This window comes from Anolis carolinensis, chromosome 6 (assembly GCF_035594765.1).
Source record: "Anolis carolinensis isolate JA03-04 chromosome 6, rAnoCar3.1.pri, whole genome shotgun sequence".
Classification (NCBI taxonomy): Eukaryota; Metazoa; Chordata; class Lepidosauria; order Squamata; family Dactyloidae; genus Anolis; species Anolis carolinensis.
The window spans coordinates 595,576-619,000 of NC_085846.1; the positions used below are offsets into that span (position 1 = coordinate 595,576).

At 47.9% G+C, this 23,425-nt stretch overlaps 1 protein-coding gene across 1 annotated transcript in view; it reads right to left on the reverse strand.

Moving 5' to 3' along the window:
- Nucleotides 1-23,425, reverse strand: part of ache (acetylcholinesterase (Yt blood group)) — a 43,868-nt gene that overhangs the window by 10,264 nt on the left and 10,179 nt on the right. The window contains exon 2 of the mRNA XM_062983881.1: nt 1,526-3,045. Within this exon, the coding sequence (XP_062839951.1) occupies nt 1,526-3,045 (1,520 nt within the window). The remainder of the gene's footprint in view (nt 1-1,525; nt 3,046-23,425) is intronic.

Genomic DNA, 23,425 nt, shown 5'->3' on the forward strand with positions numbered 1-23,425 from the left:
CACCATTCCTAACAGCCTACCGGCTGTTAGGAATGGTGGGAGTTGTAGTCCAAAACACCTGGAGGGCCCAAGTTGGCCCATGCCTGCTATAGACCCTTTTTAGTTCATAACGTGGGGACTGCTTGTAATTCTGTAATGTTAGGGGCAGGAATACCTTTTCTTCTCAGCTATAGGAGTCTTGCAAAGCAGCCTTGGCTCCCAAGACGCCTGCCCCTCCGCTGCCTCTCCCTCCAGCCCCGTTTGGGCCTTTGTGGGGCCTGGTTGCCTTGGGCTTTGTGGCCCTCCCTTCCACTGGCACCTTCTTCTATTGCGCCCTTCTATCCATCCATTCATCTTGCCCTGACTTCCTTCCATCCATCTATCTTGTTCATCCAGCCATCCATCCATCTTGGCCAGGTGTCCCCAAACTAAGGCCCGGGGGCCGAATGTGGCCCTCCAATGTCATTGACCTGGCCCCTGCCCTCAGTTTTAGACTTAGGCTTGCCCAAAGTCTGAAATGACTTGAAGGCACACAACAACAACAATCCTAATTAACCTGACTAGCTCATTGGCTAGAAACAGGCTCACACTTCCCATTGAAATCCTGATAGGTTTATATTGGTTAAAATCGTTTTTATTTTTAAATATTGTATTGTTCTTTCATTGTTGTTGTTGTTGTTGCTTTGCACTACAAATAACACATGTGCAGTGTGCATAGGAATTTGCTCGTACAGTAGAGTCTCACTTATCCAACACTCGCTTATCCAACGTTCTGGATTATCCAATGCATTTTTGTAGTCAATGTTTTCAATACATCGTGATATTTTGGTGCTAAATTTGTAAATACAGTAATTATTACATAGCATTACTGCATATTGAACTACTTTTTCTGTCAAATTTGTTGTATAACATGATGTTTTGTTGCTTAATTTGTAAAATCATAACCTAATTTGATGTTTAATAGGCTTCTCCTTAATCTCTCCTTATTATCCAACTTATTTGCTTATCCAACGTTCTCCTGGCCCGTTTATAATAATAATAATAATAAGTGAGATTCTACTGTATTTACTTTCAAATTATAATTCGGCCCCTCAACAGTCTGAGCGACCATGAACCGGCCCGCCACTTAAAAAGTTTGAGGACCCCTGATCTTGGCCGTCCTTCCTTCCATTCATCTATCCATATCCCCTCCCTTCCTTCCTTCCTTCCTTCCATCCATCTTTTCCTTCCTTCCTTCCTTCCTTCCTTCCTTCCTTCCTTCCTTCCTTCCTTCCTTCCTTCCTTCCATCCATCCATCCATCTTTTCCTTCCTTCCTTCCTTCCTTCCTTCCTTCCTTCCTTCCTTCCTTCCTTCCTTCCTTCCTTCCTTCCTTCCATCCATCCATCCATCCATCTTACCGGCCCTCCCTCTCTCCCTCCCTTGGGGGTCCGCATGCCCCTCCCTTCGCCCCCTGCCCTTCCTCCCTTCCTTTCGCTAACCCTTAACCCTAACCCCTCCCTCCCTCCCTCCCCCCCCTCCCTCCCTCCCCGGCTGTGCCTCGGTTACCCCGTCCGGGCAAAGTTGGCCCAGTAGCGCATCATCCTGCGGCTGAGCTGCTTCTCCTCCTCGGTGTAGTTGAGGCTGTCGTTGAGCGGCAGGCCGAAGATGAACTCGATCTCGTATCCATGGGGGACGCCCATCCAGGGGGGCCAGATGAGGTTGGAGGCCCGGTGGTCGAAGAGGTAGGCGAAGACGGGGTGGCCGCGCTCGGCGTAGCGGGCGGCGAAGTGCATGACGGGGCAGATGACGTTGTGGTCGCCCACGATGTCGTCCATGGCCTCGCGGTTCTTCTCGCCGTTGTCCTGGTCGCGCCAGTCGGTGTACTGCAGCACCACGGCCTCGGTGGCGATGTCGTTGGCCTGCGGCACGCCGATGCGCACGCCCTCCAGGAAGTCCTCGCGGCTGATCAGGCTCTCGTTGTCCTTGCTGAAGCCGGGCACGCCGTAGATCAGGAAGTAGGTGCCCTCGTCCTTGACCACGCCCAGCATCACCTGCGTCTCCTTGAAGTTGCCCGCGCTCAGCATGGCCTCCGGCGTGTCCGGGAAGAAGTCCCCGTCCACCACCGGCACGAAGCCGAAGCGGAAGACGCTCCTGGAGGGCAGCACCGCCCACTCCTCGTCCACCAGCTCCTGCGGCCGCTTGGACCGCAGGCAGCCCACCAGCTCCGAGTCGTTGCCCGCCGGGCAGCCCAGCCGCTTGCCCAGCACCGTGGCCCGCCGGCGGCTCTCGGCCGGGGTGATGGTGGCCCAGGGCCCGTTGGGCGCCCCGCTCTGCAGGATGGCGCGGCGGAAGAGCGGCCGGCTCTGGGCCGAGAGCAGGTGCATGCCCACCGAGGCCCCGCCGGCGCTCTCCCCGAAGATGGTCACGGCCTTGGGGTTGCCCCCAAAGTGCTGGATGTTGCTCTGGATCCACTGCAGCGCCAGGCGCTGGTCCAGCAGGCCCACGTTGCCCGGGGCCTCCTGGCTGCCCAGCAGCGCCAGGAAGCCGAAGGCGCCCACCCGGTAGCTGATGGAGACCAGCACCACCTTCTGCGTGTGGGTCAGGAAGCGCCCGTCGTAGACGTCCAGCGAGGAGGAGCCGCTGTAGAAGCCGCCCCCGTAGATCCAGACCAGCACCGAGGCGTTCTTGGGCCGCGGCGAGGGCACCCACACGTTCAGGTACAGGCAGTCCTCGCTCATGTTGCGGTTGGGGTTCCACATCTCGGTGCCGTGGAAGCCCGGGTAGGTGTTGTCCACCACCTGGAAGCAGGCCTGCTGGTAGGACGAGGCGTCCAGCACGTGGCTCCAGGGCCGGGCCGGCTCCGGGCGGCGGAAGCGCAGGTGGCCCACGGGGGGCTCCGCAAAGGGCACCCCCAGGAAGGCCGAGACGTGGCCGTCCAGCACCGGCACCCGCACCCCCCGCAGCCGCCCCGAGGGCGTCGACACCGTCAGCTCGTCCGCCCCGGCCCGGGGGGGCAGCAGGCCGCAGAGGGGCAGCAGCAGGAGCAGCAGCCGGGGCCCCCGGGGACCCATGGCGCGGGGGTCCATCTGCAAGGAGGAAGAGCGAGAGGAGGGTCAGCAGGAGGATGGAAGATGTTGGGAATCACCCTGGACCACTCAAGTCTAAATGTAGTCAGATAGATGGTAGAGTTAGATTGAGGGAATCCTTTCCCTGTTTCCAAAGCATGTCTAGACAGGCTTTACTGTGTTTCACTCACATCTCTTACTTTGAAGTTAGTAGAAATGTGACTCTCCAGGGACACTAACTTCTCATTGGTCAGAATGTCTTTATGGCCCCAATAAACTGGACCATGAGGTTGGAACCATTTTTGGTTCATTCTTCTCCCTTTGTTCTTCTAGCTCACAAGCAGCATCCCTCCATCTCTCCTGGCAAGATGTAACTATTTAGATGTTTGTTATTTTTCCTTAGACACCAGTCTAGAGTAGACTAGACAGCTCCCAAGCCTTTCTATCTACAATGGAGTTCTTTTTACCTGAATAAATACTTTTTGAATTTTTACTGAGACTCTGCACTTCATTGCAATCCTAAATGGTCAAAGGCTTCTCTTTGCTCACCTCGTGTAAGTAACTGCTGCCTTTGCTACTCTGCTGATTTTTGGTGGAATCTCCCCCAGAGAGGGTTAAATTGAGTCTAACCGCTCAGAGATTACCACAACAGAAGACCCCAAGGAAGGAAGGAAAGAAGGAACAGGGGAAGGAAGGAAGGAGGGAAGGAAGGAAGGAAGGAAGGAAGGAAGGAAGGAAGGAAGGAAGGAAGGAAGGAAGGAAGGAAGGAAGGAAGAGGTGGCAGCAGCTGGAAGACCCCAAGGAAGGAGGAGGGTGGGGACGAAGAGGAGGCTGAAAGACCCTAAGGAAGGAAGGAAGGAAGGAAGGAAGGAGGGAGGGAGGGAGGGAGGGAGGGAGGGAAGGAAGGAAGGAAGGAAGGAAGGAAGGAAGGAAGGAGGGAAGGAAGAGGCTGGAAGATCAGAAGGAAAGAGGAGAGTGAGGAGGTGGGAAGACCCTAACAAAAGAAGAAATGAAGGAAGAGAGGAAGGAAGCAAGGAAGGAAGGAAGGCTCGGGCTGTGGCGCAGGCTGGAGAGCAGCTGCAATCAATCACTGCAATGAATCACTCTGACCAGGAGGTCATGAGTTCGAGGCCCGCTCGGAGCCTATGTTTGTCTTGTCTTTGTTCTATGTTAAAAGGCATTGAATGTTTGCCTATATGTGTCATGTGATCCGCCCTGAGTCCCCTTCGGGGTGAGAAAGAAGGGCGGAATAGAAATGCTGTAAGTAAATAAATAAAGAAGGAAGGAAGGAAGGAAGAGGCTGAAAGACCAGAAGCAAAGAGGAGAGTGAGGAGGTGGGAAGATCCTAACGAAAGAAGAAAGGGAGGGAGGGAGGGAGGGAGGAAGGAAGGAAGGAAGGAAGGAAGGAAGGAAAGAAGGAAGGAAGTTGGAAAACCAGAAGGGAGGGAGGGCAGGGAGGGAGGAAGGAGCAGCTGCCAGGCCCTGGGGAAGAAGGAGGAGGAGGAGGAGGAGGAGGCTCCCTGCTGCGTCTGATAGAGGCCCCGGGGCCCCTATCAGCTCAGGCCAGGCTTGCTGGTCCCGTTTTATCAACAGGAGTCTACCGTATATCCCATGCAGCTGTGGCCAAGTCTACAGAGGGACCACCTAACGCAGCAGCATTGCCCAAACATGAGTCAAAGAACATGAAAGGCTCTGCAGACTCACTCAACCAGAGAAATCAGCCATAGCAGAGCACCTGATGAACCAGCCTGGACACAGGATATTATTTGAGAACACAGAAATGCTTGACCACCCCAACAACTGTCATGTCAGACTCCACAGAGAAGCCATAGAAATCCACAAGAAGCATGTGGACAACTTCAACAGAAAGGAGGAAACCATGAAAATGAACACAATCTGGCTACCAGTATTAAAAAACTCAAAAATCAGAACAGTAAATAAGAAGCAACACTCTGAGACATGGGAACTAGGGGCAGCTAACAAAGGATGCCCCCAGGCAGAAAGTAGCCAGCTCGGAGCTGTGGCGCAGGCTGGAGAGCAGCTGTAATCAATCACTGCAATGAATCACTCTGACCAGGAGGTCATGAGTTCGAGGCCTGGCTCGGAGCCTATGTTTGTTTGTCTTTGTTCTATGTTAAAAGGCATTGAATGTTTGCCTTATATGTGTCATGTGATCCGCCCTGAGTCCCCTTCGGGGTGAGAAAGAAGGGCGGCATAGAAATGCTGTCAATAAATAAATAAATAAATAAATAAATAAATTAAGCCATTCAACACAAATTAGGGTGATTAACTCCTCACCCTGGACTTCCCACAGATATATATATAAACCTTCCTTGCTTAGTTTTTCCATACCTCACAACCTCTGAGGATGCCTGCCATAGATGTGGGTGAAACGTCAGGAGAGAATACTTCTGGAACATGGCCACACAGCCCGAAAGACGTACAACAACCCAGGTGAAGAAAGGCCGGGAGAGGAGGAGGAGGAGGCGGCCAAGCCCTGAGTGGGGGGTGCTTGCTGGCCTTGCAGGTGAAGACCCCCCCCCTTCTGGGCAGCCTCACCTCAGTCACCGGGGGTCTCCGCCGGACCTCCTGCTTGTGGGGCGGAGAGGTCGCTGTTGCTTCCCTTGTTCCTTCAGTGCAACAGAAGATGCGCAAAGGGAGGACCGGCTGGGGCCCCAAAGGGTTGGCTCCGTTGAGAGCCCCACATTGCGCTCCCTGCCAGGCGGACCCTTGGCCTTTGACCCCGGAAGAGGGAGGGAGGGAGGGAGGGAGGGAGGGAGGGAGCCAGGAGGCTGGTGAAGGGCCCGGGCCAAAGGGCAGCCTTGGGCGGCTGCAAATCTAATCTAATTTGATTAATAAATAGCAATAGGTTGATCAGGAAAATAGCTTTAGCCTTAGAAATCAACTGGAGATAGCTTTAGTGTCTTTAAAATTTATTTATTTATTCGTGTCAGGAGCAACTTGAGAAACTGCAAGTCACTTCTGGTGTAAGAGAATTGCCATCTGCAAGGACGTTGCCCATGGGACATTGCCCAGATGTTTTGATGTTTTTACCATCCTTGTGGGAGGCTTCTCTCATGTCTCCACATGGAGCTGGAGCTGATAGAGGGAGCTCATCCGCGCTGTCCCCAGGTGGGATTCGAACCTGGCAGCCTTCAGGTCAGCAACCCAACCTTCAAGTCATGAGGCTTTAACCCACTACGCCACCGGGGGCTCCTGTCTTTATGTTGGGAATCACCTTGGACTACTCAAGTCTACATGTAGTCAGATAGATGATAGAGTTAGAAGTAAGTAAGTAAGTAAAGTAAGTAAGTAAGTAAAGTAAGAGTTAGATTGAGGGAATCCTTTCCCTGTTTCCAAAGCATGCCTAGATAGGCATTACTGTGTTTCACTCTATCCTGTTTACGTCACATCCCTGACTTTGAAGTTAGTAGAAATGTGAATCTCCAGGGACACTAACTTCCCATTGGTCAGAATGTCTTTTATGGCCCCAATAAACTGGACCATGAGGTTGGAACCATTTTGGTTCAGTCTCTTCTCCCTTTGTTCTTCTCGCTAACAAGAAGCATTTTGCTGTCTCTCTCCTGGCAAGATGTAACTATTTAGATCAGGGGTCCTCCAACTTTTAAAGCAGAGGGCCAGTCCACAATCCTTCAGACTGTTGAGGGGCCGAATTATCATTTGGAAAACAAAAACAAAAACGAACATATTCCTATGCACACTGCGCATGTCTTATTTGTAGTGCAAAACAACAACAACAACAATGAAAGTACAATACAATATTTAAAAATGAAAACAATTGTAACCAACATAAACCTATCAGGATTTCAATGGGAAGTGAGGGCCTGCTTCTGGCCAATGAGATAGTCAAGTTAATTAGGATTGTTGTTGTTGTTGTTGTGTGCCTTCATGTCATTTCAGACTTTGGGCGAGCCTAAGTCTAAAATTATTTATTTATTCATTTACTACATTTATTTATTACATTTATATCCCGCCCTTCTCACCCTGAAGGGGACTCAGAGCAGCTGTATGCACATACAATACATTATATTATTAGCATAGCACAATATTAGCATTATATATTACTATATTGAACTATGCCACTATACTGTAATATTATATGTAATATATATCATATAATTAATCTTATTATATGGTATTATTAGTATTATACTGTATAACATTATATGATTATCAATATTATATGTATATACAATATATTATATTATTTAAAATGAAATAAAATATTATATTATAAAACTGAGGGCGGGGGCCAGGTAAATGACCTTGGAGGGCCGCATTCGGCCCCCGGGCCTTAGTTTGGGGACCCCTGATTTAGATGTTTGTTATTTTTCCTTTCTTATTTTTCCTTAGAAACCAGTCTAGAGTAGACTAGACAGCTCCCAAGCCTTTCTATCTACAATGGAGTTCTTTTTACCTGAATAAATACTTTTTGAACTTTTACTGAGACTCTGCAGTCCATTGCAATCCTAAATGGTCAAAGGCTTCTCTTTGCTCGCCTCGTGTAAGTAACTGCTGCATTTGAAAGCTTTTGCTTTTGCTACTCTGCTGCATTTTATTTTGGTGGAATCTCCCCCAGAGAGGGTTGAATTGAGTCTAACCACTCGACACTTTGAAAATATGTAACACAAACAGAAGTCGAAAGAAGGGTTTGCCACAAACACCAAACAACGGCAATAAACAGAGCATCACTTTCTTAGAGGTGCAAAAGGGATCAATTGGAGGGACTATCTGGGAATATCAAGGAGCAATAAAGCCCAGACAACAACCGCCTGAGACGTAAGGCTTGGAAATGTCATTTTGGTGTAGTTTGATTTTGATCGATTGGGCCACATTGAGTCTTCAAAGGGCTTGGTTGGTATATTGATAATATTGGTTATAACCAGGATCTGACCTGGGGAGGAATGGCTGTCCCCCCCCCCCCCTTGGGCACTATGGGCCCCATAACCTTTGAATAGAACAGGGGGGGGGGCTTATTCTTGGAAGTGAGGAGCGCGTGGGGCAGGAAGGGGTGCAGGGTTTCCATTCCAGGATGTTTGCCCAACAGTTGTCCTGCTATTAAAAGCTCTCTGGGCAAAAATAGATGCGCTTAGGGGTTGGGACATTGATATATATATATATATATATATTTATGGGGGGGGGGTGAACACCAGTGTTGGCCTGGGGAATCAACCTAGTTGCCCTCCCCCCTTAGTGGGGCTGGCAAGGGGGGGCATGTCACCCCAAATGTCACCCCAAATGGGGCTGCAGCCCCTCCGTCACCATGTCCCCAAGGGTGACCCCTCCCCAGGGTTCCCTGCCCCCCCCCCCCCCCCCCACCTGCTCTGAGTCTCAACCCGGATTAGCAAGTGGAAACCGAGCCCCTTCCTTGGCAGACTCTGCATCCGGCAGAAGCATCCAGCCCAGAGGCACGCTGCCACCCAAATCCCCCCTGCCGCCCCACGGCTGGTGTGTGTGTCCACGTGTGTGTCTGGGGGGGGGGGGATTACCTTCTGCTTAGGGCCTGGAAGCCCCCTTTCCCTCCACTTCTGCCCCCCTGCTCTGCTTGCAGCCTTTTCCTTGGGCTCCCCCCATCCTCGCACAAAGCAGGCCGACTGAATCGGTTTTGCCTTGACTCAACAAACTCCAGTGGATCTCCTGCGGGTGGGTTCAGGTCACCTACGCATACAGGATGGGGACCTTTTCAATAGGATGAGACCCCCCCCTCCATAAAATGAGACCCCTCCCCATAGGATGAGGACATTTTCCATAGGACATTTTCCTTGGTGCCTTGGTTTCTATAGGATGAGACCCCTCTCCATAGGATGAGACCTCTCCTCATAGGATGAGGACGTTGTCCATAGGATAATATCCCCCACCCTATAGGATGAGACCCTCTCCATAGGATGAGGATGTTTTCCACAGGATGATGCCCTCCTGCCTATAGGATGAGACCCCTCCCCATAGGATGAGGACATTTTCCATAGGATGATGCCCCCTCCTTGGTGCCTTGGTTTCCATAGGATGAGACCCCTCCCCATAGGATGAGAACATTTTCCACATGATGATGCCCTCTTTCCTATAGGTTGAGACCCCTCCCCATAGCATAAGGACCTTTTCCATAGGATGATGCCCTCCTTCCTATAGGATGAGACCTCTCCCCATAGGATGAGAATGTTTTCCACAGAATGAGGACATTTTCCACAGGATGATGCCCTTCTTCCTATAGGATGAGACCCCTCCCCATAGGATGAGACCTCTCCTCATAGGATGAGGACGTTGTCCATAGGATAATATCCCCCACCCTATAGGATGAGACCCTCTCCATAGGATGAGGATGTTTTCCACAGGATGATGCCCTCCTGCCTATAGGATGAGACCCCTCCCCATAGGATGAGGACATTTTCCATAGGATGATGCCCCCTCCTTGGTGCCTTGGTTTCCATAGGATGAGACCCCTCCCCATAGGATGAGGACATTTTCCACATGATGATGCCCTCTTTCCTATAGGTTGAGACCCTTCCCCATAGCATAAGGACCTTTTCCATAGGATGATGCCCTCCTTCCTATAGGATGAGACCTCTCCCCTAGGATGAGAATGTTTTCCACAGGATGAGGACATTTTCCACAGGATGATGCCCTTCTTCCTATAGGATGAGACCCCTCCCCGTAGGATGAGACCTCTCCTCATAGGATGAGGACGTTGTCCATAGGATGATATCCCCCACCCTATAGGATGAGACCCTCTCCATAGGATGAGGACATTTTCCATAGGATGATGCCCTCCTGCCTATAGGATGAAACCCCTCCCCATAGGATGAGGACATTTTCCATAGGATGATGCCCTCCTGCCTATAGGATGAGACCCCTCCCCATAGGATGAGGACATTTTCCATAGGATGATGCCCTCCTGCCTATAGGATGAGACCCCTCCCCATAGGATGAGGACATTTTCCATAGGATAATGCCCTCCTGCCTATAGGATGAAACCCCTCCCCATAGGATGAGGACATTTTCCATAGGATGATGCCCTCTTTCCTATAGGTTGAGACCCTTCCCCATAGCATAAGGACCTTTTCCATAGGATGATGCCCTCCTTCCTATAGGATGAGACCTCTCCCCTAGGATGAGAATGTTTTCCACAGGATGAGGACATTTTCCACAGGATGATGCCCTTCTTCCTATAGGATGAGACCCCTCCCCGTAGGATGAGACCTCTCCTCATAGGATGAGGACGTTGTCCATAGGATGATATCCCCCACCCTATAGGATGAGACCCTCTCCATAGGATGAGGACATTTTCCATAGGATGATGCCCTCCTGCCTATAGGATGAAACCCCTCCCCATAGGATGAGGACATTTTCCATAGGATGATGCCCTCCTGCCTATAGGATGAGACCCCTCCCCATAGGATGAGGACATTTTCCATAGGATGATGCCCTCCTGCCTATAGGATGAGACCCCTCCCCATAGGATGAGGACATTTTCCATAGGATGATGCCCTCCTGCCTATAGGATGAGACCCCTCCCCATAGGATGAGGACATTTTCCATAGGATAATGCCCTCCTGCCTATAGGATGAAACCCCTCCCCATAGGATGAGGACATTTTCCACATGATGATGCCCTCTTTCCTATAGGTTGAGACCCTTCCCCATAGCATAAGGACCTTTTCCATAGGATGATGCCCTCCTTCCTATAGGATGAGACCTCTCCCCATAGGATGAGAATGTTTTCCACAGGATGAGGACATTTTCCACAGGATGATGCCCTTCTTCCTATAGGATGAGACCCCTCCCCATAGGATGAGACCTCTCCTCATAGGATGAGGACGTTGTCCATAGGATGATATCCCCCACCCTATAGGATGAGACCCTCTCCATAGGATGAGGACATTTTCCATAGGATGATGCCCTCCTGCCTATAGGATGAAACCCCTCCCCATAGGATGAGGACATTTTCCATAGGATGATGCCCTCCTGCCTATAGGATGAGACCCCTCCCCATAGGATGAGGACATTTTCCATAGGATGATGCCCTCCTGCCTATAGGATGAAACCCCTCCCCATAGGATGAGGACATTTTCCACATGATGATGCCCTCTTTCCTATAGGTTGAGACCCTTCCCCATAGCATAAGGACCTTTTCCATAGGATGATGCCCTCCTTCCTATAGGATGAGACCTCTCCCCATAGGATGAGAATGTTTTCCACAGGATGAGGACATTTTCCACAGGATGATGCCCTTCTTCCTATAGGATGAGACCCCTCCCCATAGGATGAGACCTCTCCTCATAGGATGAGGACGTTGTCCATAGGATGATAACCCCCACCCTATAGGATGAGACCCTCTCCATAGGATGAGGACGTTTTCCACAGGATGATGCCCCCTCCTTGGTGCCTTGGTTTCCATAGGATGAGACCCCTCCCCATAGGATGAGGGCCTTTTCCATTGGATGATGTCCCCCACCCTATAGGAGAGACCCCTCACCATAGGATGAGGCCCCATAGGATGAGACCCCCTCCCATTTGCCCACTTCCTGCTTCTTGGATGCCCTAGACTCATACAGATGGAAGGGACCTCCGAAGGCCATCTAGTCCACCCCCCTTCTGCCATTATGCAGGAAAAACGCCACCAAAGCACCCCCAAAGCTGGCCTACAGGGGCCACTTAGTCCACCCTCATTCCATCCTACAGGATCATAGACTCACAAAATCGTAAAATAATAGAGTTGGAGGAGATGACATGGGTCATCTTAAGGCAGGAATGAAGGGGTAGGAGGAAATGGCCATATAAGGAGGTACGAGCAGGCCAGGAACACAGCCGATGAGTTAACACATGGTTTCCCTGAAATCATGTGTTTTGAGAGAAACGAAAGTAATGAAATGTAATACTGCACCACAAATATGCACCAATGGTTTGATATGTGGGCGGTCGTAAACTGAACCCACTGAATTGTATAAATAGACACTCGACCCTGTCTGCGGGGTTCTCCCTTTTCAGCATCTAGTTGTGCGTGGGATGAACCTCTGCAGCTGCAGGAAACTTTTAGTAAACTGCTTTCTTTGGAAAAAACCTCCAGTTGTCTGTCTCCTACTTCCACTGCGTCCGCACAGACACACAAGCCGAGAAGAGGGGAAGTCTGGTTTCCGCTACATTTTCTGGTGACCCCGACGTGATTCCACAATAAGACGGACCAGGAGATCGGAGACGGATCCCGTTGGCGGGACGGTCCCAACTCGGCGGTGGGGGCCAGAGGCAACTACCGTGAGACGAGAAGGGGCCCCTGAATATTGTAAGACCGGCTGCGGTACTTGCCTCTGATGCCAACGCCGGCCGACGGTGGGAGCCGCAACGACAGCGAGGTTCCAAAGAAACCAGGCAGGGAAAAGGATCCAGGGAAAAGTCCAGGGGCGAAGGTTGGTCCGACGTCTACAGCAATCTGGCAAGTATAGTGGTTAAAATGAGACACTAAGGGAACAGCGCCGGGAGGGACACAAAGGTTCCCAGGGAGGTATAAAGGGGTTCTGTCTTGTTATTCCTGACACACACCGTTGAGTGTCCAGGTGCCCAGTCCAAGGCAGTCCCCTCTATTAGGCAGGATGGGAGGCAGTGGGTTCAAATCCACCACCCCATTACAGTGTATGTTAGACAATTTCGGCTCAGTTGCAAGTAGAGCCGTAGAAGGAATTCCCCAGAGAACAAGACTTGTGAGGGTGCCCCAAGACCAAGTCGTGCAGGGCTCATGAGGAGTCGCAACTCCCGGGGAAAGGAAAAAAAAAACAAAAAAAAAAACTGTTTGATTGCTTTGTCATGTGTGGGGAATAATGAGTTTCAAGTTCTGCATGTTTCGTGGTAATATTGAAGTGAAAATGAAAAATGAGTCTATAGATTTACACAAAAAATGTTGAGCACAAATATCTAGAAATGTTTTATTACGGTTGAAAAAATCTGATTCGAAGAGGGTCTGTCTGTGTTAGTTTGCTTTTTGCTGGCAAGCTGCAGAGAGGCGAGAAAAAGGGAGGGAGGCTGTTAAAAATTGAGTTTCAAAAGGAGTTTTTTCCTTGTTATTTCTGAGAAACAAAAGCTGTTTTCTTAAAAAGTTTTCTTTTGCACCTGGGCCTCATGCCAAAAAGATAGTGGGAAAATCTTGGCAACAGTTCAAGGTAAAAACTCCCTGTTATTCTTGTTAAAACTCAGGCGAAATGCCCAGAGAAAGATAATGGAATTCCAGTGGACAGCCAAGGTCAATGAAAGCCGCTGTAAAAATGTAATGTGAATTTAATATGAAAAAAAGAAAGAAAGAAAATGATGATGTAAATGTGTGTATATATATATATATATTGGGGTTCTGTCTTTCACCTGGATCTTAAATCCTTGCTTTTGGACTTATTTTGGGACAACTGGGTGAGAATGTTTCATGAGCTGAGATAGAGTGTGTGACTTTATCTAAACAACTAACCACTAATCAGAATTCCTGTGGACCTTGTGTGAATGAGATGTATGTGTTGAATTCAAAATGCATAAAGAGTTATAAACAATGTTAGTAGATTTGTTCAGAAGCAATTCGGAAGCTGTAGATATTTTTTTTTTGGAAAAAAAAATGGTCTTAGGCTTGAAAAAAAAAAAAAAATCCTTGTTTTGAAAGAACAATGCTTCAGTGTTTTTAGAGAACATGGTGCTACAGACTTTAAACCCCTTACAGGTTATAGGGAAATGTTGGAGGTTCTTTTTTTTTTTGCAGCACTTTGGAATACAAGGAGAGGAGTTATTGGTTGTAGAGACTTTGTATGGAAAACTGTCACAAGTTGGCAGTGCAAGAAAAAATATATATATATATTTGTTTTTGAAAAAAAATTGACCCCATATTCCTGACACAGAAGGATTAAGAACTGACATTGATTTTTAAATTTTTGATTGACATTTTATTCAAAAAGGGAGCTAGTGCCCAAGTGATAAAAAGTTATCCTTTTGAGAACCAAAGACATGATATAATTGGCTACGTCTCATGTTGCTTCATAATAATTTTGTGAGATTTGGATTCTGGACTTTGTGATTTTGGCCCAACTCTTTCTAAAGGTTACGGAAAGGAAGGACTAGGACTTTTGTAAACGGGACATTAGATCATGCAAATAGGGGCATTTTTTTCCATCGCCCCCAGCCTGGATTTTGCCAGATTTGAGAAGCGGCAGGAGGCTTTTCAACGTGTGTTACTAACAAATTTTGAGCTGTTCAACGAGTCGGTGTAAAAGGGGAATTGAGTAAGTTTAACACTGCAGCAGGACTGGAGTGGAAGATTGCATTGCAGCAAGTGGATACACGATTGTTAAATCGTTTGCGGAAAGGAAAAGAAAAAGATGCGGAGAAGAAAGATTTTGTTGGATTTCAAGACAGATGAGTGTGTTGTCAAAGGCACAGCCTCTGAGGAGGCCTGCCGTGGATGTGAGCGAAACGACTAGAGAGAGTGCTTCAAGAGCCATACAGCCTGGAAGGATGAGTATTTCCCTCCCCTTCTTTTCCCTCTCATTGTTTTTTGCTACAGGTCCTGAACTCCTGTATGGGATAAACCCAGAAGTCTATGAGACATGTTTATTGAGAGGCCTGGGAGGGCCTATAGGTGTTGCTGAGTGCTAAGGCTGTGATGGAGTGTGGCATAAGGCTGGAGGCTGTAAGGGCTGACCAACTCAACAACATACAATTTTCTATTTTGACCCAACTCTCCTGGATAGGACCTTTTGTAATGGGACATTGCAAATAATTCGGATTTTTGACGGATTTGAGAGACAATGAGGGACTTTTTCATATGCCATCTAACAACCTTGCTTTTTAAGCCAAAAGGAGGATATAGCACGGAGGCAATGTGACAAAGAATAAAATAAGTTAACCATTGCAGCAGGACCAGAGTAAAAAGGATTACTGCAGATCGCGAAAGAAGGCCCATGGAGGAATCATTTCTCAAGAGGCCATGGAGGGGTCGTTTGGGAGCTGAATAGTGGCCTACCTGCCCCACCCGTGGAGAGACAAGGGATTTCAACAAGATTGGCTGAGACAAAAGTGATGCCGAACAGGATGATCGACAGATGGGTAATCCGTTCCCCCTCCCCCATTCTCTCTCACTGTCTTCCTGCTTTCTTTTTCAGCTTTTTTTTTTTTTTGGACTCCTGTTCCTAAATTGGAGATCCATAAGGCATTGTTACTGAGAGGCCTGTTTTCCAAAAATGGAGATCCATAAGGCATTATTACTGGAAGGCCTGTTTTGGAATCCAAAACAGTTTAAGTCTACCCCACCCACACGCTGGGTATACTAAGTATGACAGCTAAAGCCCTGTAAGAGATGGAGATTTTCTTTACAGACTTTTTCTTTACACAGAGACAATTCTTAGAGACTAGAGACTTGATTGGACAAAGAGACTTTCTTCAAATTAACTGAACATTATTCCTTTGATCAAGGAAGAGGAAACACATCCCCAGTTTGACTTTATGCCAAAGACTGAAAAGACCTGAAAGTTGGACATGTATGTGAATGGCCACCTCTGGCCATAGCAACAAATCCATCATCGGAAGAAGCCAAATGACTGGGCTAGATCAGAATTCTACTGTGGACTATGTCCTTTCTAAAACCTGATTAATATTTTTAATCCTCATGTGTTGTTTACCTCTGGTGATGAAACTATGTACAAATGCTATTCTGCGCTCATTTTCCACTGAAAAGATAGCTTGGCTGCAAGCTAGAAGGGATTGGAGGGACCCATAAGTCTGCTCATTTAGTTTGCTTCAGCTTTTGTATACACGCTTCGCAAAAAAAAAAAAAAAAATGGGGGAATAAGGCAGGAATGAAGGGGTAGGAGGAAATGGCCATATAAGGAGGTACGAGCAGGCCAGGAACACAGCCGATGAGTTAACACATGGTTTCCCTGAAATCATGTGTTTTGAGAGAAACGAAAGTAATGAAATGTAATACTGCACCACAAATATGCACCAATGGTTTGATATGTGGGCGGTCGTAAACTGAACCCACTGAATTGTATAAATAGACACTCGACCCTGTCTGCGGGGTTCTCCCTTTTCAGCATCTAGTTGTGCGTGGGATGAACCTCTGCAGCTGCAGGAAACTTTTAGTAAACTGCTTTCTTTGGAAAAAACCTCCAGTTGTCTGTCTCCTACTTCCACTGCGTCCGCACAGACACACAAGCCGAGAAGAGGGGAAGTCTGGTTTCCGCTACAATCTAGTCCAACCCCTTCCATGCAGGAAAACCACAATCAAAGCAGCCTGGAGAGATGGCCATCCAAGCCTCCAAGGAAGGAGCCTCCACCAGACTCTGAGGCAGAGAGTTCCACTGCTGAACAGCTTTTTTTACAGTCAGGAAGTTCTTCCTAATGTTCAGGTGGGACCTCCTTTCATAGAATCATAGAATAGTAGAGTTGGAAGAGACCTCAAGGGCCATCTAGTCCAACCCCCCGCTAAGAAGCAGGAAATCGCATTCAAAGCACCCCCGACAGATGGCCATCCAGCCTCTGCTTAAAAGCCTCCAAGGAAGGAGCCTCCACCACGGCCCCGGGGAGAGAGTTCCACTGTCGAACAGCCCTTCTCACAGCGAGGAAGTTCTTCCTGATGTTCAGGTGGAATCTCCTTTCCTGTAGTTTGAAGCCATTGTTCCGTGTCCTAGTCTGCAGGGCAGCAGAAAACAAGCTTGCTCCCTCCTCCCTATGACTTCCCTTCACGTATTTGTACATGGCTATCATGTCTCCTCTCAGCCTTCTCTTTTGCAGGCTAAACATGCCCAGCTCTTTAAGCCTCTCCTCATAGGGCTTGTTCTCCAGACCCTTAATCATTTTAGTTGCCCTCCTCTGGACGCTTTCCAGCTTGTCAGCATCTCCCTTCATCTGTGGTGCCCAAAATTGGACACAGTATTCCAGGTAAAGTGGTCTGACCAAGGCAGAATAGAAAGAGGGGGAGCAGGACTTCCCTGGATCTAGACGCTATTCCCCTATTGATGCAGGCCAGAATCCCATTGGCTTTTTTAGCAGCCGCATCACATTGTTGGCTCATGTTTAACTTGTTGTCCACGAGGACTCCAAGGTCTTTTTCGCACACACTGCTGTCAAGCCAGGCCTCGTCCCCCATTCTGTATCTTTGATTTCCATTTTTTCTGCCGAAGTGAAGTATCTTGCATTTGTCCCTGTTGAACTTCATTTTGTTAGTTTCGGCCCATCTCTCTAGTCTGTCAAGATCGTTTTGAATTCTGCTCCTGTCTTCTGCTTTCCTGTCATTTGTGCTTATGAAGGACAACACCACCGAGGAGTCATACCAAGAGGACCCAAAACCATTGCCTTTGGAAACGAAAGGACCAAAAGTATGCAAGAGCAAAGCCTGTGGCCCTTCCCTTGGGCCTCACCCTGTGACCTCATTGCGGTCCCACCCAGGTTCGTGTCATCGGCAGCTTTCGTTAAGTCAACATTTCACTTTAGGAGACAAATGGCCCCACGATGGGCCTCCTGCCTCCCCACCCGGCTCCTCCGTGGCCGGCCTTGTGGCGATCCAGGTGAGCCAGGTGCCTCCTTCCGGGATGGGCCACACCTTGGGGGTCCTGGTGACCCCGGGGGCAAAGGCCATGACCCCAAAGGGTCCGCACTGGATGCAGAAGGACCAGGCGTGCTGCACTCTTGCTTTGGGGAGGTCCATTATGAAGAGTCCGGTGTTGTTGACGTCTCCATCTTCTCATCCAGAGGAACCTTTGACTCCAGGAAGAGATGTGGAAACCATGCCTCGCAGTGGCTTCGTTGGCATCTCTCTCTCCTTGACAATGGGAGGGGGGTCTTTTACAAGGGAGTGGGCACTCGGGGTCTCTTGCCAGCCTTTCTGTTGCTGGTTGAAGTTGTGGTCATGCTCTTTCCAACGTGGTGTGATTGATTTGTTTATCCTTCAGGAGTTTGGTTCCACTTGATGAGCGTAGAGGGTGTTTGCCATGATTTCTTGGTCCATAGATGACCTTGGTGGCATTAAAGAACCCCCGTGCACCTTGGACATCTGCAAAGTGTTGGATTTCTTGACGCTTTTGTCTCCACCAGATGTTCTTGAGTTCTCTGGTCCTTCTTTGGACCTCGGCCTTTGCATTGGTGTAGATCTTCTTCTTAGCAATGCAGCTGGTGCCTCTCTGCCATCTTTGGAAGGCTTTCCTTTTCTTATTGATTAACAATTGGATCTCGCTATCATTTTCACCAAACAAGTCTTAGTTTGGAATCCAATGGTTTCTTCACAGGCTCTGATGATTGAGGTCTTCAGTTTATTCCGATGTTCCTCAACATTTTCGAGGTGATCCTTGAGTGTTGTTTGGAGCTCTGCGAGTGCAGCATTCTTCTGAATGAAGCACAGAGTGTTTGAGGATGCGGACATTCGTAGGGAGACCAAGAGGCTTGTTTATAAAGCTATTGTCCTCCCAAATTGGGCTGTGGGGCAGCTGGTTAGTAGCCAGCTGCAATAAATCACTACTGACTGAGAGGTCATGAGTTCGAAGCCAGCCCAGGTCGGAGTGAGCTCCCGACCATTAATAGTCTAGCTTGCTGTTGATCTATGCAGCCTGAAAGACAGTTGCATTTGTTGAGTAGGAAATTTAGGTACTGCTTTATGTGGGGAGGCTAATTTACGACACCATAAAATCTCCAGCAGTGTGCGGAAGAATGAGGAAGTCCTCCATCAAGGACTCGGTGCTACAAGTGGATGGTGAAGCAGCAGCTCCCCCTGTGGCCAGAACCAAGCAGACCCTCATGAAGCCTAAAGCTGGAATGTTAAATTGCCTCTGTGTCTGTCTATATGTGTCGTATGTCTAATGGCACTGAATGTTTGCCATGTACTTGTGCGTTGTGATCTGCCCTGAGTCCCCTTCGGGATGATCAAGAAGGGCGGAATATAAATACTGTAAGTAAACAAATAAACCCTGTTATACACCAGGGAAACGTGGACTGTCTACAGACATCACACTCGACTTCTGCAATGATACCATCAGCGTTCCCTCTGAAACATCCTGCAAATCTCTTGGGAAGAAGACAGTTGGACAAACAGCAGCGTTCTGGAAGAAGAAGCAAAGCCCACCAGCACTGAAGCCACGATCCTCCACCATCAACTCTGCTGGACTGAAGGCCATGTTGTCCTCTTCATAGCAGTGGAGGAAGCCTTCAATTCAGAATGTGTTGAAAGCCCTCGTTGCAGCTGGATGGACGTGTCCAACTGCCCCAAAATGATACCCTTTGAGGTGCATTTTGAGTTTGGGGAATAATGGAATCATATGGAGCCGAGTCAGTGCTGCGCAGAAGGCGGGGAAGCCTTTGGAACTGTTTCACACAAACAGCTACGTGGTTCTCACTTCTTGAAATTGAAAGACGTGGCTCCAAACGCCTCTGCAGTTTTGTCACCGAAAAGACACAAAAACGACTACGCCAGTTTTCTGACATACCAAGGAAGGCCCAGCTATCTGCCTGGGTCCCTCCTTCACCTGACGCAACCTCCACTTTGCTTTCCTGGCTCTTCCACACTGCATCCTGTTAGCAAATGGAAAGATGGAATCTGGGAGGATTCGGTGTTTATGTCTAGTTTTTTAAAGCATTTGATGTGTTTTATGTTGTTTTATATTTATTTTAGGAGCCCTCGGTGGCGCAGTGTGTTAAAGCACTGAACTGGTGTTCAAATCCGGGGAGCAGAATGAGCACCCGCTGTTAGCCCCAGCTCCTGCCAACCTAGCGGTTCGAGAACATGCAAATGTGAGTAGATCAATAGGTACTGCTCCAGCGGGAAGGTAACGATGCTCCATGCGGCCATGCCGGCCACATGACCTTGGAGGTGTCTATGGATGATGCCGGCTCTTTGGCTTAGAAATGGAGATGAGCACCAACCCCCAGAGTCGGACACGACTGGCCTTAACGTCAGGGGAAACCTTTACCTTTACCTATATTTATTTTAACTTATTGTTTTAATTCATGGACTGTGTTTTAACCTATGTTGATGTTGTGTTTGTCCCCATGTAAGCCAACCCGAGTCCCTTCGGGGAGATGGAGGCGGGATATAAAAATAAAGTTGCTGTTGTTGTTGTTGTTGTTGTTGTTGTTGTTATCATCATCATCATTATCCAAATGCCCAAAGATCACTGTCTCCCAAAGCAGTTCCTTTACTCTCAATTCAAAAATGGAAAAACGGAACGTTGTGGGCAGGAAAAGAAATTGAAAGATGGGCTTAAAATAACAAGGCCAGCGGACCTGACGGGATCCCTCCTGAAATCTCTAAAGAGGGAGGACCGGGGAGAAAGGGGTCAAGAGGAAGGAGGTGTGCCAGGCAGAGGCGGTCCAACCACTAGACATTTGCCTCTGGCGCCATCGTCCCGGGGGCGCCATCGAGGCCCCCGGGAGAGTGGCACCCCCCCGACTCCTTCACCTTCGGAACGGGCCTTTCCGCCATGGCCTGGGCCTTGCCACCGCGGCCTGGGCTTTGTCGCTATGTGGCCCACGCAGCCTGCCCCCACCCCCCACCATGCAGCCCGCGCAGCCCGGCCACTCCTCCCGCGCAGCCTGGGCCTTGCTGCCATGCAGCCCGTGCGGCTGGCCTCGCCATGCGCCCGTGCTGTACAACCCCACCCCCACCCCGCATAGCCCTGCCCCCTGTGCTGTGCGCCCCCCCCCCCCCCCGCTGCGGGGGGGCCCACAAAAATTACCTTTGCCGACTACATTAAAATACCTAAGGACGGCACTGGTGTCAGGCCAACCCTGGTCGGGACCACCTCCCACCTGGACATTGAAAAAGAACATGCGGGTCAAGAAGAGGCCTCCACGGTCAGCTACGGACCCACCGCCAAGACACTACGCTTGGAAGGCAACCAGACTCATGGGCCACGAGGGATCACCAATGGTGATGATGCTGGTGGAGCAGGAGGCAGAAACCAAGGCCTTGGGAAAGGTTTCCTTTCTCTTCCAGGCAACGCTTGAGTGGCAGAAGGGTTTCGTTTGGCAAGGAAGTCGAGCAAAGCTGCCCTTTATCACCCTCTTTGTCCAACTTGTGTGCGGAGCAGAAAACACACAAATAAGGATTAGATTCAAGGGCGGGAGGAGGAGGAGGCGTGAAAACCAGAGATCTGCAGGTGACACCAAAGTACGAACAGAAACTGGCAAAGACTTGGCTCGATGACTGAAGGCAATTTGAGGAATAAAGACAGTGCAAACGAAAGCTTTATGGCCAAACCTTAAGAAAACAAACGGGATGACTACAGCTGGTTTGCATATCTTAGAGGGGACAATAAAGTCATTAGAACAGATCAAGGTTTCCTGTCCTTTGGCTCAGTCATTTCAGATGGGAGAGATTTCAAAGTCTGGTGATTTAACACCTCTTAAACCGATTAGGAAAATACTTACACAGGAATATATAAGGTTTGTGTGACGTTTTGAAGCAAAGGTTTCTCGTGGAGCCCAAGAAATCTTTATATCTTATATTATCTTATGCATTGTGTTTCAAAATTTGACAGACAAGCCTGATGGGCCAGTGGCAGGTGGAGTGAGAATGTTTGTGTGGATTGAACAAACATGAACACGTTCCTATGCACAATACACATACCATATATACTCAATTATAAGCTGACCCAAATATAAGCCAAGGCACCCTATTTTACCACAAGAAGCTGGGAAAAGTTATTGACTCGAGTATAAGACGGTGGGAAATGTAGCAGCTACTGGTCAATTTCAAAAATAAAAATAGATTCCAAAAAAAGGTTTCATTAATTGAGGCATCATTAGGTTAAATGTTTTCGAATATTTACATAAAACTGTTAAGATCATAATAAGACTTTAATAAGATAAGACTGTCCAACTCTGATTACCTATATACTCGAGTATAAGCCGACCCAAATATAAGCCGGACAGAACCCCCAGACGAGTAACAGCTGAGGGGGGCTTTTTCAACTCTTAAAAAAGGGCCGAAAACTCGTCTTATACTCGAGTATGTATGGTATATTGTTTGTAGTGCAAAAAGAAAGAAAGAACAATACAATATTTAAAACAAAGAACCATTTTAGCCAACAAAAATTTAACAATATTTCAGTGGAAGACCCAGCGCCATCCAGCCTTTGCAATAATAATAATAATAATAATAATAATAATAATAATAATAATAATAATAATAATATCCTCAGCTGCTGTAAGAAAATCGCACAGACAGACTACAAACAGAGGCACAACCATGTGGCCCAAATGATCCATTGGAACTTATGCCTCAAGTCCCACCTGCCAGCAGCAAAGAACTGGTGGGATCACAAACCTGCAAAAGTATTGGAAAATGAGCACGCAAAGATACTGTGGGACTTCCGAATCCAGACTGACAAAGTTCTGGAACACAACACACCAGACATCACAGTTGTGGAAAAGAACAAGGTTTGGATCATTGATGTTGCCATCCCAGGTGACAGTCGCACTGACGAAAAACAACAGGAAAAACTCAGCCGCTCTCAGGACCTCAAGATTGAACTGCAAAGACTCTGGCAGAAAACAGTGCAGGTGGTCCCGGTGGTGATGGGCACACTGGGTGCCGTGCCAAAAGATCTCAGTCAGCATTTGGAAACAATAGACATTGACAAAATTACGATCTGCCAACTGCAAAAGACCACCCGACTGGGATCTGCGCGCATCATCCGAAAATACATCACACAGTCCTAGACACTTGGGAAGTGTTCGACTTGTGGTTTTGTGATACGAAATCCAGCATATACATCTCATTTGCTGTGTCATAATAAAATAATAATAATAATAATAATAATAATAATAATAATAATAATAATAATAATACATCACACAGTCCTAGACACTTGGGAAGTGTTCGACTTGTGGTTTTGTGATACGAAATCCAGCATGTCTATCTTATTTGCTGTGTCATAATAAAATAATAATAATAATAATAATAATAATAATAATAATAATAATAATAATAATACATCACACAGTCCTAGACACTTGGGAAGTGTTCGACTTGTGGTTTTGTGATACGAAATCCAGCATGTCTATCTTATTTGCTGTGTCATAATAAAATAATAATAATAATAATAATAATAATAATAATAATAATAATAATACATCACACAGTCCTAGACACTTGGGAAGTGTTCGACTCGTGGTTTTGTGATACGAAATCCAGCATGTCTATCTTGTTTGCTGTGTCATAATAATAATAGTAATAATAATAATAATAATAATAATAATAATAATACATCACACAGTCCTAGACACTTGGGAAGTGTTCGACTCGTGATTTTGTGATACGAAATCCAGCATGTCTATCTTGTTTGCTGTGTCATAATAAAATAATAATAATAATAATAATAATAATAATAATAATAATAATACATCACACAGTCCTAGACACTTGGGAAGTGTTC